This window comes from Podarcis filfolensis (genome assembly GCF_964270895.1).
Source record: "Podarcis filfolensis genome assembly, chromosome: 13".
In the NCBI taxonomy this organism is placed as follows: domain Eukaryota; kingdom Metazoa; phylum Chordata; class Lepidosauria; order Squamata; family Lacertidae; genus Podarcis; species Podarcis filfolensis.
In genome coordinates this window covers 16,482,093-16,500,560 of record NC_139615.1, presented here as the reverse complement: position 1 = coordinate 16,500,560, position 18,468 = coordinate 16,482,093, and the positions used below count along the sequence as shown (strand labels likewise).

At 47.8% G+C, this 18,468-nt stretch overlaps 2 protein-coding genes across 5 annotated transcripts; both read left to right on the top strand.

Annotated features, from left to right (window-relative positions):
• The first annotated feature begins 1,840 nt into the window (after positions 1 to 1,840).
• Positions 1,841 to 8,634, top strand: LOC310747574 (uncharacterized protein). 4 transcript variants are annotated; one of them, XR_014540937.1, is made up of 4 exons: positions 1,841 to 2,977; positions 5,719 to 6,840; positions 8,047 to 8,158; positions 8,395 to 8,634. XR_014540937.1 is itself a non-coding variant. In XM_083582069.1 (2 exons), exon 2 carries the CDS (start codon positions 5,762 to 5,764, stop codon positions 6,518 to 6,520), a length of 759 nt encoding a protein of 252 aa, XP_083438195.1. In that variant the 5' UTR covers positions 1,841 to 2,977; positions 5,719 to 5,761; the 3' UTR covers positions 6,521 to 8,634. The 4 variants fall into 4 exon arrangements, 1 of the variants encoding a protein (XP_083438195.1); XR_014540936.1 differs by lacking the exon at positions 8,047 to 8,158; XR_014540938.1 differs by having other exon boundaries at positions 5,719 to 8,158.
• Positions 8,635 to 12,937: 4,303 nt separating this feature from the next.
• Positions 12,938 to 16,528, top strand: ZNF784 (zinc finger protein 784; the record flags this gene model as incomplete). The annotated part of the gene is made up of 1 exon (XM_083582052.1): positions 12,938 to 16,528. One exon carries the CDS (start codon positions 12,938 to 12,940, stop codon positions 14,915 to 14,917), a length of 1,980 nt encoding a protein of 659 aa, XP_083438178.1. The 3' UTR covers positions 14,918 to 16,528.
• Between the last annotated feature and the right edge of the window lie 1,940 nt (positions 16,529 to 18,468).

Below are 18,468 nucleotides of genomic sequence, written 5' to 3'. Positions count from 1 at the left end.
GAAATTTCTGCAGTGGAACTGTTAGTACAAGCCAACTTTCCCCTGAGTGGTGATCCAGATCTGTTGATGTCCTAACCTGATCTACCAATTTGTGATGCACTTATTTTATGAATATAATTTTATTGTTGATTCTATGCTGTTTGCTGCCATATTTTTTTCTTAATGTTGGTCATCTATAAGAAGGATGGAATCAGCCAACATGTCACAAAGTGTGGCAAGATTTTGAGTTCTCCAGAACTCTTCAACAGGGAAGATGTTGTACAAAGCAGGGGGTGAGTAAGATGAGGAAAAAAACCCAAAAATACAAAAATTAAGCTGATGATATAGCCATGAGGTCAGCAGAAAATTTTTGTACTTTGGGTTGTTGTTTTACTTATTGCATCTATATCCCACTTTTATTTGCTCAAGAAGCTCAGGGGGGCATATATGATACTCCCCCCCCAGTTAATTCCTACAACAGCCCTGTGAGGTAGGCTAGGTTGAGAGGTAGTGATTGGCCTAAAGTCACCCAGTGAGCTTCATGGCAGAATGGGGATTTGAACTGTGATCTCCTAGACCGACGCTCTACGTAGCTGATGAAGAGTTCTGGAGAACTTTGTGACAAGTTGGTTAGTCTCAATCTTTATTGACCAAAATATCACAAAATGCAGCAAGCTTTCAAGTATCGCTAAATGTGGATTTTGGAGTTTAGTGTGCAGTCTCCACCATGGAATTTAGTCTACAAACTAATCTGATTTCTACAACATCCAACTTAATTTTTGTACTTTTACTTTTCCTATCTCACCTCTGCTTTATGAAATAGTTTGCCTAGTGAAGAACTCAAGAACAGTGCTTGCTAGTATTTCATGATATTTTGGTCAGCTTTAATAAACTTACTGCCCAGCTGTGGATCTCGCAGTTTCGTCACAATTGTGATCTGCTCCTTCTCGTCCCTGAAGGGGATGAGATTGGCAGTCACGTTCCTTTCTCAGTTGCTGCTCCAAAACTGTGGAATGATCTACCGGCTGAGCTACGTCTTGCCTGAATGTTATACTCTTTTAGGAGGACAGTGAAGATGTACCTCTTAAGAACACATGAAGAGGCCTTCTTCATGTACACCATGAATAAAGAGGCAGTGATGGGAACGGCTTTCCTTGAGGAATTTCATCATTCCCCATCACACCTTCTCCATTTTGGGAGAAGCTTCACCTGTTGCATCTATGTAAAATCACTATTCCTCAGCCGCTGGGCTTGACATTTCACCAGGGCAGAAAACACCAAAGGAAAAAGTGGTGTGTGTGTGTGTGTGTGTGTGTGGAGAGGACCTAGATAACACGAAGCAAGTGTACAGGTAGCAGAGGCTTGGGGGATCGAGTGGGCAGAAGCTGAACCCATCACTCCTGGGTTCACTGTGTGGTGGGAGAAGGCAGAGCTGGGGCTAAGCCCGGGTGGCGAAGGACCTGGAGGAGAGCAGAAAAAAAACAGGGTTCCTGGTCCTGGGTTCGCTGGAAAGGACTGGCTTAACTTCTTGCAGCTCTTTACTCGCGTCTGTTTTCATGGAAGCTGAGCCCCGCTGAAGTCCGTGGACTTAACTTCGTCCAGCAAAAGTACGCGAAGGGTTTCAGTCTAAGCAGGGCGTCCTCGGGGATGAGAGAGGGACCACAATCTTCTCCCTTCGCGCCCTGCAGAGCTCAGGGAAGATGGGAGTTGTAGTCCAACAACATCTGGGGACCCACAGGTTGAGAAAGGCTGCTCTAAAGGCTCGTGTGCAGTCGGGGGGTCCTGCATACAAGATACATAAATCATATGTATGCATGCATTAATTGCATCGCTTCCTGCAATGCTTCCCAAATGCTGAGCGCAGATTCAGGGGCTGCGCCAAGTTCTGGAGAGGAGGCGGTGGAGGGAAGGGAGACGAGGCAGGGTCTCCGTGGGTCGCGGAGGCGAGCGCCCTCGCCTGGGGGGGGCTAGGACCCCCCTCGGCTCTCCAGAAGGTGCGCGAGAAGCCACCTCCGCGACCCGCCCCCCCTGTGCGCGAGAGGACGAACGTTGATCTGGGAACCTCTTCGGCGTGAGCCGGTGGGAGAAGCCGCCGCGTTTCCGTCAGGACACTTTTCGCTGCGACACCCACCTCCTCCTCCTCCTCCTCCTCCCCCACCACCTCCAACCTCCCCCCAGGAAGAGCGAGGTAGAAGCCCCCCTCGTTCAGCCCCACCCTGACAGAGACCCTCCCCCCCTCCTCAGGGCACCTCCGGGGTCTCCCCCCCGTCCTCAGTTTCCCCTTCTCTCCCCTGAGGAGCCTGGGCTGCTGGTGGGCAGCTGCAGGGGGAGGCAGCGGGGCAAGAGGGCACCTGGCTCTGGATGCCCACGGCTTTGCTTTCTGGGGGGAGCGGAGGGGCACCTGGGGAGGCTTACCTCCCTCTTAGCCTAATATCCCTGTCTGCGACTAAGCGGGGCGGCGGGTTGGTGGGTGGAGGCTGCTGTTGCTGCTAAACTGACGTTTGGAGCCGGATGCCAACTCCCCGAAACCTGAAGGCTTGGATCCGTTTACCTTTGCCAGAACGTGCGTGCCTGCTGGATAGGTGCCACCGATCCCATATATCGCTTCCTCTGGATCATTGCTGCCGGGCAACTTTGCTGCTTCTTGGGTTGCTACTTCTAGATCCGCCTGCCGTGCCTCGGGTGCCAAGGTGGCATTGCTCAATCCCTCCCTCTTTCTTCATGGTAACTTTGGACCTGGGCCACGTTCTGTTGCCGGCTGCGATCCAACATGTGCCCCGGATTGGTGCCGCTAACCGTTTCGCTCGGATCCGTGCCATCCACTGCCAGCTTGGATCGTAGACTGGAAGACCCCTCTGTTCTCCACTTGGACATTACAGCTTTCTTCACTCCAGGATGGAAGCAAAGGGCATATTCTGGTGCCTGCCTCACCTTGGCATGAGGTTTTGGTGCAGAAATGAGAGTTGAGATTGAGACTTTGGAACGCCACCCAAGCAGGGTAAGTTTGGATCCAGTTCTGCATATGGAGGAAGGGGGCTAACTGAGAGAGAAAGTAACCTGGGAGTCTGCCAAGAAAGATCTTTTGGGATTTTGATGCCAGTCCTTAGGCTGGGTGTAAGTCTGCAAGACTAAGAGTTTGGAAAAGCTGTTGCATAACCTAATGACAGGTGGCCTATATTAGCATGTTGATGGAAGAGCCCCAGAGCTGGGGATGGAGGCAGCTGATGCCTACAGAAAGTGGAAGTGCTCCAAGTCCCACCCACGCCACCAAAGCTCTCCCACCATATCTTCCCTCAGCTCCACCCACCAGAGCCATTCCCATTTATTCCACCCCAGCTTTGACCATATGAATGACCATGATAGTTAATTTGATCTTCGGTATCAGTATGCCTCTAAACACCCTGCTTTGTAAGCTTCCCAGAAGCATTTGGCAGAATGTTGGACAAAACCAGAAATGGAAGACAGGCAGAGGAGACGTGTGAACCCCAACCCCACATTTGACCACACATTCCCACTGCAACAAAAATTGCTTGCAATACTTTGGTATAGCTGAGGTGTAATAATATCAGGACTTTCCCCTCAACAGCCTCAGGTCAGGGATTCTTACAAATTTCTAGGTGTTAGTGAAGAGGTGTATAGATACCATAGACCTAGATTCTGGCACCACATTTCCACGTTTTCTAAGTTCTTTCTATTTTTAGTGGTTCCTTCTCCATGTTGTAACCTCTCCTCCCTCCTTGCCTGAGTAGAGGATGAAATCTTATCACATTTTCCTACTGTGGCCTTTTAGACAGCATTTATTTAGATAGATCCCCTGCCATCTAACTCTGCTGTAATGGTTGATGGTATTATATATACCTGTTATAGATGGGGTAGGCAGGGGTTGTTGTTTTTTCTGTTGAGGGCCACATTCCTTCAGGGGTCATCTTTCAGGGTGGCCAAATGCTAGCAGTAGATGGAGCCAGAATTGATGGGAAGAGCCACAGACATATTTGTTCTGGCTTAACTAATCTGGAATAAACATCACGCTGCTTCTATTTTCACCACTTTTACTTCAAATTAAACTACCACCTCTATACAGGTCTACTCAGAAATAAGCATCACTGGGTTTGATAGGGTTATCCTCAAATAAGTATACAAATACTTTTTTTAAAGTACTGTACAGTACAACAAACCAATACTGTTAATGTTCTGGAATGCATTTTCTCAAACTGTACACTGAATACTGGCATACTAGAACATTGGATAGAAGTATGCTTTTAATTGCAATTATTTTTAAAATGTTTTAATCTGTTTCTACTTTGTTTTTATTTTTGATTTGTAAATCTGTTTGCCGTCCTGGGCTCATTCGGGAGGAAGGGTGGGATATAAATTCAGGAAGTGATGATGATGATAATGATACAGCGAGAAAAAAATTAAAACTAGTTTATATGTATCATTCAAAATCTTTCCCCTTCTGTTGTTGTTGTTTAGTCGTTTAGTTGTGTCTGACTCTACATGACCCCATGGACCAGAGCATGCTAGACACTCCTGTAAGGGGAGGAGGAAGAGAGAGAGGGAGAGACAAAAGATGGAAAAAATAAGGAAGAAGCCAACAGGAAGGAGGAACTCGGGGGGGTGGGGTGGAAGTATGAGAGTTCAGAGGAAGCTGGAAGCCCCATAAAACAATGTTGGGGGCTTTAGATCACCCACCTGTAGCCTACAGCTCAATAAGATCTGGTTCTTTCCACAAATGGTAAAAGACAAAGGTTGCGTTCACATGCTGCTTTGTACAGTATGTGTCTTTAGGGGTTTTGCTAGGAAGCTTCCTTGGAACTCAACATGTGTGAAATCTCCAAATCTAGGGAAGGAGCAGCCCAGGCAAGTGTGACGTCAGTCCCGCAATGTCCAATAGGAACAATACTTAATTAAATGTGTATAGGATTGCAGGGTTAGTAGCTTTATTTGCTGGGGCTGTAAGCTTCATAAACGAACCAGCTAAAATTTTGCAGTCCAGTCTTGTTTCCATGTAAGCATGTGTGGCATTGGGCTGTCGACTGAGTAATCAGTAGACACCAAAGTTGTTGGGTAGTGTTGTACAGTAAGGATGCAGTGACTTATTATGTGTAGGTATTGTGGTTCTGATATTGGTGTACCAAGCGTGAATAAGAAAACATTCAAAATGCCTCTTATTCTAAACAATGAGTGGTAGCTGTTCTTTATTACACTGCTAGCTATATTTGGCTTCTCTAAAGGGCTATATTAGTCTCTCTAAAAAGCATCTATATTGAGGGTTGGTTATATGCTATTTATCAATGGAATTGTTTCTTTTAAAAAAAGACAAGTGGGTGACAAAACAATTGCAGTACAGCTCTTTTAAGTGGCTGGCAGCTAAGGCTGGGTGATACATCGATGCATCATCCAAAACCTGTTGAGGTCCATATCATGATAACTGTTTCATAATTTTTGATCTGGCAGTATATCACGAATCCTGTGTGTGTGCGCGTTATGCAAAAATCACGATGCGGGAAAAACTGTGATGCCAGCTAATGCCTCTACATAGCTCCATCCTTATTTCAGACATTGTGATACATCAGTATGTTTTGCAATGTTTAGCTGGTGATATATCACAGTGTTGAAAACCAGATATAACCCAGCCCTACTGGCAGCCCTACATAACTGCAGCTCTAAAAGTTGTGTGACCCATATGACTCCCCCCTCCCACTTTTCCCAATTAATGTGCTTTCTTTCTTATTGCAGACTTGGCATTCCAACCCAAGGGAATACACATAAGGAGATACTTATGGAGCTGCAGAGACATTCCAAGTCTATAGGAGACCCCCAAAGACCACCAGAAACCTTGGAACCCCTCAATCCACAAGAGCCTGCAAGCCATGTGGGACAACCCATCAAGCTGGAGCTGGGGGGTGAGGGAGGGGGTGTCCAAACATCGCCTCCTAAACTCTCTCGCCCGCCATTGCCTTCTCCTGGTAGCGCCCTCCTTCAGGGTTTGAATGGGCTGCCAGGAGCAGGGAGGCGGGCACTTGTTCCCGGAGGGACAGGAGGCACAGAACAAGGGGAACCCTCTCGATTGGGGCGCTACTTGCTGATTGACAGCCAGGGGCTGCCATACACAGTGCTGGTGGAAGAGGGGGTGGGAGCGGCAGGGGACCCGGAAGGGGGCGGGAGCGGAGGGTCCTTGCGCAAGGTGTACAGCTGCCCCGTGTGCTCGCGGACATTTGAGTACCTGTCTTACCTGCAGCGCCACAGCATCACCCACTCGGAGAGCAAGCCCCACGTCTGCCGGGCGTGCGGCAAGGCCTTCAAGCGCACGTCCCACTTGGAGCGCCACAAGTACACCCACTCGGGCCGGAAGCCCCACCAGTGCCCCATCTGCCAGCGCAGCTTCCGTGACTCGGGGGAGCTCTCGCACCACCAGCGGGTGCACACGGGGGAGCGGCCCTACCAGTGCGAGGCCTGCCACATGCGCTTTGGGGAGCGCAACACCCTTCAGAGGCACATCCGCCGGAAGCACCGCCTGCAGCTCCTCCCAACGCCATAAAGGCTGGCCTTTTCGAGACTGACGTTGTGCCACGAGAGCATTGGCATGAGAACCTCGCTGCCCACCCAGGCCTTAGACATCTACCACCTGGGTGCAGCTAGCACCCACCCATGCTACGGCAACCCTGGCCTGCAAATGCCTCCCCGTGTCTTTACGGACCTGATACTTCTCCATTTGCTGGCCCAATGACTAGCTGTTGCGTGGGGAAAATGGGAATGGAGAACCACACCCACCTATGCCACAAACTATCCGGCATGCGATAGCCAGCTTGCAAAATCCCAGCTTAGGTCCCTCCTGCCTTCTCAGGCCGCAAGGACTTGGTATGGACACACTGGCCTACCTTCCGCCTTTTGTAGAACCTTGTCTATCCCGTCTGTCTGTGCTCCTCGCAACCTGGCAGGGGGATTCTTTGCCTCCTGCTTTGTCCCCACCCGAGTTTCCACTTCCCCCATAGGTCACTCACATCCAGCATGGATTCACGGGCTGAGCTCTGCAACACAGAGCATTGCCTGCTAGCATCTGTTTCTGCCACAGTATCGTAGGGAGAAGTTCTTGTGGCATATTGGGGATATGTGGAGGGAGGAATCCAGCAGACCCTGCCTAGAACCTGGCGAAGACACTGTCCCCTCTGCGTATGCCTGGAGGGTATGCTATCATGCAGAATGGCAATGCATGCCTGTTAAAAACCTCCTCATCTGCAGACTTGGCCTTCAAATCTACTAGGGGCTAGCCCTTTCATGTATGCATTGAGTCCCACAGTCACAGTACGGAGACCTCAGCCTGTCAGGAAAACTAGCGCATGCCTATTTTAGGAAGATCTGCTTTGCTTTCATGCAGAATTTGGTTCCAGATTAAGAGCAGGTGGTGGGCAGCCATGAAGAGAACTCTCCTTACTCTACAATAGCCATGCAGGGCTTCCAATTGAATTTAGCGAGAGGTTCAAATCGAATCTGGCTCTTTATTCTTTATTTTGAGTCCCCTGCAAGCGTCTCATACAGCTGCATGTCTACTTGGTGTACAATGGAGGCTGTGGCCTTGAATCCTGACATTCCACCTCAAGAACGCCTGGGCCCAAATTTCTCCCCCTCCTTCCCTTACAATAAAGAGCCTATTGAAGGAGCGTAAGCAAGAGGCTAGAGAAGGCTGGGTGGAACATCAGATGAATTCCATGTGCAGGAAGAAAGTCACTTTTCTTTAAGGCAGTGCCCAAATTACAGGAGAGCCAGAGAGGGCCTGGCACCCTTTACCTGTTGCAGCAGCCCCCTTGGCTACTGCTTTTTGAAGGCTACAGGGGACCACAATTTGGCTAAAATTAGAAGGATTGGGGGGGGGGTTGCATTTCCTTAAGGCTCCTCCTAACCTGGTCTTCCATCTATAAAGCACTGCTTTAATGAATTCTGGCTCTGCATTATTATTATTATTATTATTTAAAAAATCTAGATGGGGAGTATGGGCATTGAAGGATGGAATATGGGATATTCCCCAACTTACCAGCCTTAACAGTCTCTTATTTCCAAACCCTCCAGATTTTTCCAGGGAAACAGAGTTGGTGATTCTACATTCCTTCCAGCAGCTGCTGCTGCTGCTACTGGTAGTCCAGCCTCCAGATCAGATCCATGTGTGGACCCATCAACTCTGGTCAGGCCTTGTTTTCTTGTGCCCCCTAATTAGAACCATTTCAACCAGCTTCCCAAAGAGTTGCAGGCCACGCTCTATATACTTACGGGGTGGGTGGGTGGGTTTCAACCCCAGATATGCAGCAACAGAAAATGTTGGTCTTCATCCCAGGCTTACTGCCTGTGGGATGTATGTGATAAGACTGCTGTGGTTTCCTACAATAATTAACAAACATAGAATCTCTGTTTCCTCGACAGGGAGAAACAATCAGGAGACATCGATATACAGGCATGTGTTCCAAGGTATCGGCTAGCCTGGTACCTCCAAAGCTTGCCAGGGAGATTCCTGGATCATGTTTCCTCTGCTTCATATTTAGTGTGGAATTTTTAAACTGTGTGTGTCTTCCTTTTTTTTTTTTTTTTAATTAAAAACAATCCTCTGGGGTTTTGGTTCATCTTTGTGTGCTAAACGAATAAAGTTCTGCTGTGTTACTTCCATTTCGTTGAGAGGATGTAGATCCGTTGGCAAGAATTTGGCCCTTTGCTGGGTTTGAGAAGAGTGCCTTTCAGCTGTGTAACTTCTAGACATTTGCAAAAGGTCTTTTCTCAAGATGTGGAGAATCACTTGATTTCCTTGAGCATAGAAAGGGGGGTGGGTGCTATAGCTCAGGGGTAGAGCAGCTGCTCTCCATTGCAGATGGTCCTAGGTTCAATCCCTGATGTCTCCAGGTAGGGCCACTCTGAAACCATGGCTTGCTGCTGCTGCCTGGCATTGTGGAGTGGACAAAACAGATGGCTCAATGGTCTGTCTCGGCTTTCTCTAAAGAGGTTTAGTTGAAGGAGGAAGTGTGGGATGCACACTGAAAGTAGCATCCTTTTATGAATTATTATTTTTTACAAAAACCAAATATGCGTCAAGAATCTGCCAGCTGAGTACTCAAAATATGTAAATCAATAAAATGTAAGTATATCACTTGTTTTGCATAAGCTTTCTCAGCTACATGCTTTATTGTGAACCCAACATTTGCATTTCCAGAGAAATTGGAATGCTTATTATTTTAGTTTTAAAAGCTGGGTATGTTAACCTACCAGGATAAAGCGCTACAGGAACATGAGCACAGAGGTCAAAGAAGGAATAGAGTAAATGCTCGTTTTCCCAGCTTGACCCATACATTGGCCAAGCAGCCCAGAACCTTGCTTTGGGGGAGGGGAGGTGGAATGAAAGCAGGCGTGCTTGGAAATGCAAATTCTCCTTTGAAAAACTGCATACAGAATTGTTCAGAGCAAACTGACATCAGTGCAGAATATGTTTTAGGGTGTACATACTGGTTCGATGACATCCTGCTCCCCAGTCTAGAGAGAAAAGATAAAAGTTGTTACAGCTGAGAGGCTGGTATGGTAGTATATGTTATAAATAGATTTTTAAACCTGCTTTTTCATGAGGAAGTTGTATGGAATTGTGTGTGATGTGGGGGAAGTGGACAGGGAGGAAAAACCCCTCTCTCTCAGGGCCATCCTGAGAACGTTAGAAGATTCCATTTGCTCCCACAGTATGAAGTGCTAGCCACCAACCCAGACAGACAAATTCATGGAGGATGAAACTACAGATAGCTACTAATCACAATGGCTGTGTTCTGCCACCCAGTGTTGGAGGCAGTGTGTCTCTGAATACCAGTCACAAAAGGGGAGAGGGCTGTTTCAATCATGCCTTGCTTGTGGTCTTCCCATTGGCATCTGGTTCACCACTGAAAGAACAGGATGGGGGGGGTGTTCTTCTTATGCTCTCGTGAGAATAAAGATGCAAACGCGATTTTTAACTGCAACAGGAGCATTTGGAATCGCAAAAAGTGCTTAGCAGTACAGACCCTTTTCTAATTCATCCTGGTTTATTACACCGCGGATAAAGCGTATTTGAACTTAGCTAAATCACAGAACCAGCCTCTGATTCGCCCTACTTTGCAAGCGGGGCGCCTGTGTCTTTAAACGAGGGGAAGGAGGTGGGGCGGGGGGAAAGAGTGGTCATGTATTGCTTGTATTTCTGACTGCAGACAAAAAGCCAGGGCCATCTCCCAGTTCCCTTTAATTTCCTTTTTGGTTGCACTTAAAGGGGAGGTGCACATTCGGGATGGGGAGGAGGGAAAAGGGGGAGGGGAGTTTTCCCAACTGTTTCTTCCCCCTGAAGGAGGCGGAAAGTTGCACAGGGACGGCGGCGGCGCTGCAGAATCTCCCCGGTACCAGCCTGGATGGAGCAGGTACAGGTGAGGGATTCCTTTGTGGAGCAGGAGGAGGGGATGCCAGCGGCCAGGAGTGGCTGCCGGGTACAGTGCCCGAGGATGAGTAGGGGACTCGCGTGCCAATGGGGGGGCAGGCGGGGGGGGGAGAGGGAGGGACAAAGGGACCCCGAAGTCAACCCAGAGGCGCGGGGCGGTGGGCTTGCAGCACGAGCACCGTCGATGGCGCTCCCCCGGCAGCCTCGCCAGCGGCGGGTCCCCTGCCCTCCACCTTTGGCCATGCTCGCCCAGCTCCGGGCCATTGTTCTCTCCGCCAAGAAGCCGGACTCGTTCAGGGAGGAGGACGAGCGGGATCTGTTTGGAGATCGCAGCGGGGGGGGGGGGGAGAGAGATCTAGACAGGGTTGGGACGCTTTTGGCTGGCAGCCAGGATGCCCGGGAGGGAGGGGGCCGGTGAAATTTGGAGGGCAGGCGGCTTGGCTGCCAGGCTTGGAGGGTGTGGGGCGGGTTAAGAGCCCCGGAGGGGAACTCGGGAGCCGGGACGCTGGGCTGGGCTCTTTGATTGGTTCAGAGGCTCCAGCGAAAGGGGCCTAGGAGGTAAGAAAGCAAGATTTGGGGCAGGTGGGGGTGCTAGGGTCAAGGATGGCGTTTTCTGGGCCAGGCCGAAAGCTCATCCAGCCGGAGGCGCTCACAAGCAGGGCTGGGTAAAGATGATGGTGGCCCTTCTTGTTTACCTCCCACCCCCACCCGCACCTCTGATTTAGAGGTAAACAGCCTTTTCCCATGGAGTTTCCCTGCAGTGATCCTGGGTTGTCTGGGAAGGGAGCAGCAGACCTGGAGTTGGGATGCTTCGGATGAGCATTGAAAACAGTGAAGTCCAGCCAGTCAGCTTGGTGGTCAGGATGCCTGGGTTCCTTGGGCGAGGATTTAAACCAGGGAAAGATTTGGGTTAGAACTAAGAGATGAACAAGTTATCTGGGAAGTTCAGGACACACTGGCTGTGGGGGAGACTCCTGCATCCTTGGGTGTAGAGCAGGGGAAGGCAACCTAAGGCCCAATCGCTTTCTCAATCCGGCCCACAGATGGTCCGAGAATCAGCGTGTTTTTGCATGGGTAGAATGTGCCCTTTTATTAAAAATGCATCTCTGGGTTATTTGTGGGGCATAGGAATTCTTTCGGTTCCCCCCCCCCCAAACTATAGTCCGGCCCACCACATGGTCTGAGGGACCCTGACAGCTGAAAAAGGTTGCTGACCCCTGGTGTAGAGTGAGGTCTGATTTAAGCTTGGGATACCAGACATGCTTGTTTATTCATTTAAAGTATTTGTACCCAACTCAAGCACATTAAAACACATTGTAAAGGCTTTGTAGTAAGTTCTGCTTCTAGCTGAAATTCAGCGAGAACTATGCTAGAGAATTCTGGGAGATGATTAATACAGAATTAAAAGAGATCCTTAAGATCACATTTTCCAAAAGACCTGAGGCCTTTCTATTAGGATATCCTGAAAAAGGCACTCAATCTCTTTTTAAATGCAACCAGCACAGCTAAAGTGTTATATGCGAAGAAATGGAAAGAAAAAAAGATTCCCACGAAAGAAATATGGCAGAATAAATTGATAGAATACACAGAATTAGTAACTATGAACACAAAACTAAGAAATAAGGATGAGTCACGGATAAGAGATGAGTGGAAGTGTTTTGAAAAGTATCTCAGAGGGTATAATAGTCAGTTTAACCTAGAAGTAGGAATGAACATAAGAGCAGCAGATAACATTAAATAAAGGAAGATTTGTGACAAAAATGAGTGAAATAATAGATTATGCAGGTGACAAAAGACTACCTAGATCGCCATGGAGAGTTAGACTGGGAAGTCCAAGGATAAAAAATGATGATGAATATTTTATGGTGTATATATAAGTTGTAAAAATGCATAAACAAAGAGAAAGAAAGAAAGAAAGAAAGAAAGAAAGAAAGAAAGAAAGATTCAATGGGCTCACACAAGAGTGAACCTTTCTGTGGCCACATGGAGTCTGGGGAATTGTCTGCCCAAGGAGACCCTTCTGGTGTTTCCTCTGATAATTTTTTGCCATTGCTTTAAGACAGATCAATTCCAGCTGACATTTGTTTAATTGGAGGATTTTTATTTCCTTAAATATTTTAACTGCTGCTGTCTTGTTTTCATATTGTTCTCAACTGACCAGCTTAACTTGGTTACATTGATGTTGCTTTTATATTTTGCTTTTAGCCTCGTTGGGCATTCTTAGATAGAAAGTCTGAGTAGAAATTTACTTAAATGAAAGTGGCATGTGGGCTTGGGTTAGGGAAGGGAGGTGAATTACATTCACAGCCCCCTATTCCCTGATTCCTTCAGGATTTAGCCGAATTATCTCCTTCCTCTTCAGCCTTCTAAAAGCAATAGGTAAGGAAACCAGGCCTCTACTGCTCCCTGTGTAATTCAAGCTCTGGCTATTTGATCTGCCCACCCTACCCGCTCTGTTTACATCTCTGTCTTTCCTGCTATTTCCAGGGGAAGATGCTGTGAAGCAGGCATTCTGCTGGTGTGGACTCGCCGATGGAAATCCAGCTGGTTAGAGTGAAAGAAGAGGCAACTCCAGGATTGCCCCCCGTCTGCCCGCTGTGCCAGGAGGAGCTGCCGAGTCTTGCTGGGCCCAAAGGGCAGGCTCCACAATGCCAGGGCTGCAAAAGCCTCTTGGTCGAGCCCCGGGGATGGTTGCCTGGCAACCAAGAGGCCCTGTCTTTCCTTGCCGAGAGGCCTTACAGCTGCTCCTTCTGCCCCAAGCGCTTCAAGAGGGCCTCAGACCGACGCGACCATGAGCGGGTGCATACAGGCGAAAGGCCGTATGGCTGTGGCATCTGTGGCAAGCGTTTTACTCAGAGCTCAGTGCTCTCTGGCCACATGCGCATTCATACTGGCGAGCGGCCCTTCCGCTGCGGCGTCTGCTTTAAGTCGTTCAACAACGGCTCCAACTTCCGCAAGCACCAGCGCATCCACGGGCAACCGTTTGGCTACGGCGACAAGGCAGGCGACGGGAAGGACTGTGCCTTCCTACCTGAGAATAAGTTGAGCCAGCTGGTGGAAAGACAAGGTGGCTACAGTATAAGCCCCGGTCTGCTGCCCAGACAAAATGGCTGCCAGGTCGTCAAAGAACTGAGGGAAGGCGAGAACAAGAGAGGCCATGACCCAAACAGCCCTTATGTGAACGGCTTTTGCCAGGATAGTGGCCTGAGGCAACCTGGTGATGATGTGGACCATTTCAAGCAAAGTAGACTAAGGGGAGATAATGCTAGTTGTGGCCCTAACCGTGAACTGAGGCAAAGTAGCCATTCTAAGGGTCTAAGGCAGGCAAGTGATAGCAAAGGTGGACTGGGGGGAAATGGTGGCACCGGCCAGGGACCGATGCAAAATGGCCACAGTTTCAGACGCCAAAAGTATGTTGGTGGTGAAAATCCCACTATAGGCCTGAGGCAAAATAGAGCAGAGGGAAGTCACACTCAGGGAGAACAGAAGCATCATGTCAGCAGCCACAATGGCAAGCTACAGTTAGATGACGGCATTTGTGGGAAAGGCCTTTTGGAAGCTGGTAGCCACAAGCTGAGTCAAGAGAGTGGAGTTGTCGGCTGTTTAGTAAGGAGAACAAATGAAGACTACCTCAAGGGCCCAAAGCATAGTAGTGGGGAGAGCATTGGTGCCCACGTAAAGCAGAATGGCAGAGGGGAATGCCCTGTCAGTGCACTGAATCCAAGCAGGCGCCTCAGCACCTCAGCGCCAAGACAAAATGGCCACCATGGAATCGCTGCCCATGACCTCAGACAAAATGGTGCTGGTCACTTCAGACTGAGGCAAGATGGCAGCAGCAACAAGCAGAAAGAGGTGGCATTTCAAGCGTGTGCCCCGGGGAAGATTAATGCTCTCACAGCAAAAGTGTCTGTCTGGTCCTGTCCTGATTGGGAAGAGACCGATTTGGAGACAAGAAGCGAAAGGGGGGAATTTGAAGGATGCTCTCCCTTGGACATGCCTGCTGGTGTATCCCCCTGGGAACTAGAGAGCCCTGAGCCATGTTCTCTGCCTTACGATATTTCCACATCTCCTGGTCATGGCTCCTTACAAGAGGAGTTAAGAAGCACCGCTCAGAACTGGGAAGAGGGGGGCTCTGCACCTTGCTTTCCTTTCCAAGATCCCGAGCCTTATGATCAGCCCTCTCAGTCAGCATTCGATTCCAAGCCTTTCCTCTGCTTTGCATGCCCCAAGCAGTTCCGTCGTGCCACAGATCTGAAGGAGCATCTGCGGGTGCACACGGGCGAACGGCCCTTTGGGTGTGCTGTTTGTGGCAAGAGGTTCACGCAGAGCTCAGCCCTGGCCACTCACCGGAGACTGCACACTGGGGAGAAGCCCTTTGAATGTGCCGTGTGCTGCCGGCGCTTCAATAACTCTTCCAATTTTGCCAAGCATCGCCGGCTTCATGGGCAGGAGGGTGCTGGGCCTGGTGGTAAAGGGGTGGCGAAAGACCAATGGAGGGCCAAGTCACAGTGACTCTTGAGGAAGTTCTCCATGGGGAGATGGCACACTGTAGCTGTTGGCAGAGCTCCTTGTCCTTCTGCACCGTTGCAACAGTAGCTGCTGATTTCAGCGTCTTTGAGAATCTCATTTTTAACTTTGTAGAAAACAGCAAGCTTCTAGCCAAGGCTGCCTCAGCCCTCCAGATGTTTTTGGCCTACAACTCCCATGATCCTTAGCTAGCAGGTCAGGGATGATGGGAATTGTAGTCTCAAAACATCTGGAGGGCTGAGGTTGAGGAAGCCTGTTCTAGACCCACAGGTGTGTTTTGGATAGAATGCCAAATGATGGTTCTACATTTCATGAGCAAGCCTTGGGTGTGGGTTACTTACCCCCTCTTCTTGTTCTTTCTGGTTCTTGGTAAATAAGAGATTTTCTGCAAACTAGACCTAGAGATTATAATCAAAAAATGGTTTCTAATTCTGGCTTGCAAGTAAAATATGGTTGATTTAATCGAAGTTAACAAAGTACAGGAGGAAATTGGAGCAAGGGGGCGGGGAGGGAGCAGTCGGTAGTGCAGTTACTCAGGAAAGGGTATTTTATGCAGCAACATTCTATGTGGAACTCCCCCCCCCCCATGGGATATTTGTTTGGTCCCTACAGGAGAAATCTTTTAACATAAATTGAAAACACTTTTATTTACCCAGGCTTTGGGGTCAAACTTGAGTTTTGCAATTCTCAAGGTAGTATGCTGCTGTTGCTGCTGCCGCCGCCAGCAATATTTGTTTTATTTGTAGCTTTAGGCCATCCTGTGCTCCTATTGGAAGGGTGAGGTACAACAATGATGTATTAATCAAGTCTAAAGGCTTGATTATGTAAAGTGTGGTTTGGCATTCCATCTAAATGTAGCCATAGGCTTGAGGGCTAGGATCTTGCAGCTCTTTTTGTTTGTTTGTTTGCAATTACCCGTGAACCAAATCTTACTACTTTTCTTGGTTTGGGCATTACATCTGAACCAAACTAATGAAGAGAGAGGCCTAAAGTGCATGGCTAACGGTCGGTAACATTTCTGAAATTGGGGCAAGGAGTAGCTAGAAACCTGTGCCTTGAACAGGTGTCTGCCCCTTCCCACTGCTAGCAGAAGAAAAATGGTATTATATGAAATAAGCAAGTTATCATTTACTTCATTTGTGTAACTGTACACAATTGCTAGAGTGCAGATGGTTTGGGCTGCAATCCTATATCCGTTTTCTTGGAAGAAAGCCCAATGAACTCATTAGACTTACTTCTGAGTAGACATAGGATTGTACTAATAGATACCAACACTAGGTATACTGATGCAGTATTGGGTTGTTGTTGCTTTTTTAAGAAAGCAGATGCATGGTCCTGCTCAAAGCGACCATAACCCACAATTTCTAATGTGTGTTTTTACCCTCAGGAGGGCAAATCTGAAATGATTTTTTTAAATGCATTTGAAAAGAGCTATAAGTAAATAAAGAAGATGAAAATCAAGATTTGTTCATGTTACAAGAAATTGGGGAAAAGGTCTTTAGAAGAAAGGTCCCCCAGTCTTGTAAAAGATGTAAGCAGAAACCCAAAGGTAGAAATAAAATCTTCTGAAAAGTTGTAGCCACGTTTAAAGCCAAATTATTCTTGACATTTTGCTTTGCAAGCACTAGCCAGTTAAAAAATATTTTGTTAAACATAGTTGAATTTGCATATAACCCCAATGGAAAAATTTAGGTAGAAAAAGTTGTTGAACCAACCTCTCAGGCTACTTGCTGTTACCAAAGATAGTTCCACTAAACAGCTATCTTAAATATCCATTCCAAATATTATCATCAGTTTAGACCTCTGTTGCACATCAAACACTTTATGAATTCTTTTGTTTTCTAGCTTTTCCCTGAGACTAGGCATTCTCAGTTCTGCATTTCTCATGGCAGATCTTGCAGTATAAACATTTGAAGTTTACGTGGTCTCCTCCCAGGGGTGGGTTTTAACAGCCATTTCCTGTATGCAGCACTTTTGCTTCATGGTCTGAGCTGGGTGCATTGTACCAATTTCACAAGAGAAAAAAATTCCATGTTGGAAGTATTACTTGCCTCCAGTTTAAATTTTCAATGTTTTTCATAGTGCTTAGGCTCCATTTGTGATAGCAGATATATTTTAAGTATCTCCTTCAAAATGGAGCATCACAGAAATGCCTTGTCACACATGATCATGTAGATTTACCTGGTGTTAATAAAAGTCCCTCCCAAATACATGATAGGAAAAGAAAAAAGGAAGCAAGAGCCAAACGCAGTCTTCTGGGCCAGATGCTCTCCAGCTTCTCCAACTTGCCCATCCTCTTAGGGATGAGCCAAAATTGAACCTAGCTCAAGTGGTAGAGCAGAGACTTTGCACAGAGGTCCCAGGTTCAGTTACAGACATCTTAATGTGAAAGGATTGGTTAGCAAGTGAGGAAAGTCTTTTCGCCTGAGGGTTCTGGAAAACCCAGGAGACAACACAGGCTACATCAGGGTGGTCCTATGCACAACCCTCAATACCGTTTTTGGTGGCCCTCAGCAACATATGATGCCCCTCCCCAACAGGTCTTGCGCTGCCTTCTCAAAGTTTGTGGCCCATGGGTTCCCTGTCCAAGTAGGCCACAGGAGTTTGAAAAGTTGGGCTCCCCTGGGCCACATGAACAAACACTTTGATCTGGCATTAAGCAGTTCCCCTGTAAAGAAGGAAGGAGGAAAGGTTTCTCAAAAACAGTTCTTCCTCGCTTTATTCGCTTGCAAAGTTTAACATTCTGATTTAAATTCACCGAGTTTCTAGATACCATTGGAATGCTCTGTTCCTGAAGTGCAAAAAGAGAAAGAAAAGCATCATACTTAGTATGGCGATACTTGTCTTGTTAATGCTTTGGACTTAACAAAAAATTCAATTTCAACAGCAACACTTGAATGTGTGTAAAACTGCAATGTTGAAATTTTCCTGCATTTTTTGAATGCCAGCAAGTTTGCTTCCAAGGATCATCTGAGCCTTCTCAATCTGCAGTAGCCTATATGAAACTGGCAGAGAAGAGAGTTGGAAGTGCTGGTACTCAACCGTTTGCTTCCGAATGTTCAATTTCTAGGGATGACCTCAACATTATTTTTAAATGTCAGTGAGATTCCACCAAGCCTCCTCTGCCTTGCCCACTTCTTCATACCAATTTGTTGGAGAGCTGTGGCTCATATAGCTGAGGCACCTCACTTAGAATAAGAAAGCCCTACCCACTGCCCTGATTGGCTAAAGGAGGAAGGTGGGACCCCAGGATGGCAGAAAACCCCTTCTAGTAGAAGACTGTGCAAGATTTCTGGCAAACCCAGCTTAATCTTTCTCCTGTGGCTGGGTATAGGATTCTGCTCTTCCCACAGTCCAGCTCGTATCAAAGTTTCAAGCTCTGATAACCTGATACTAGCCACTGTGGGTATCCATCTCCTTTTTTGCTGCAGTTTTTGGGGATCTACAAGCCCTCATGTTCTTCTGCCCTTTACATGGTTCCAACACTTCAGTGGTCTAGCTACTTGGGATTCTTAAAGTGAAGCTCCCTCCACACC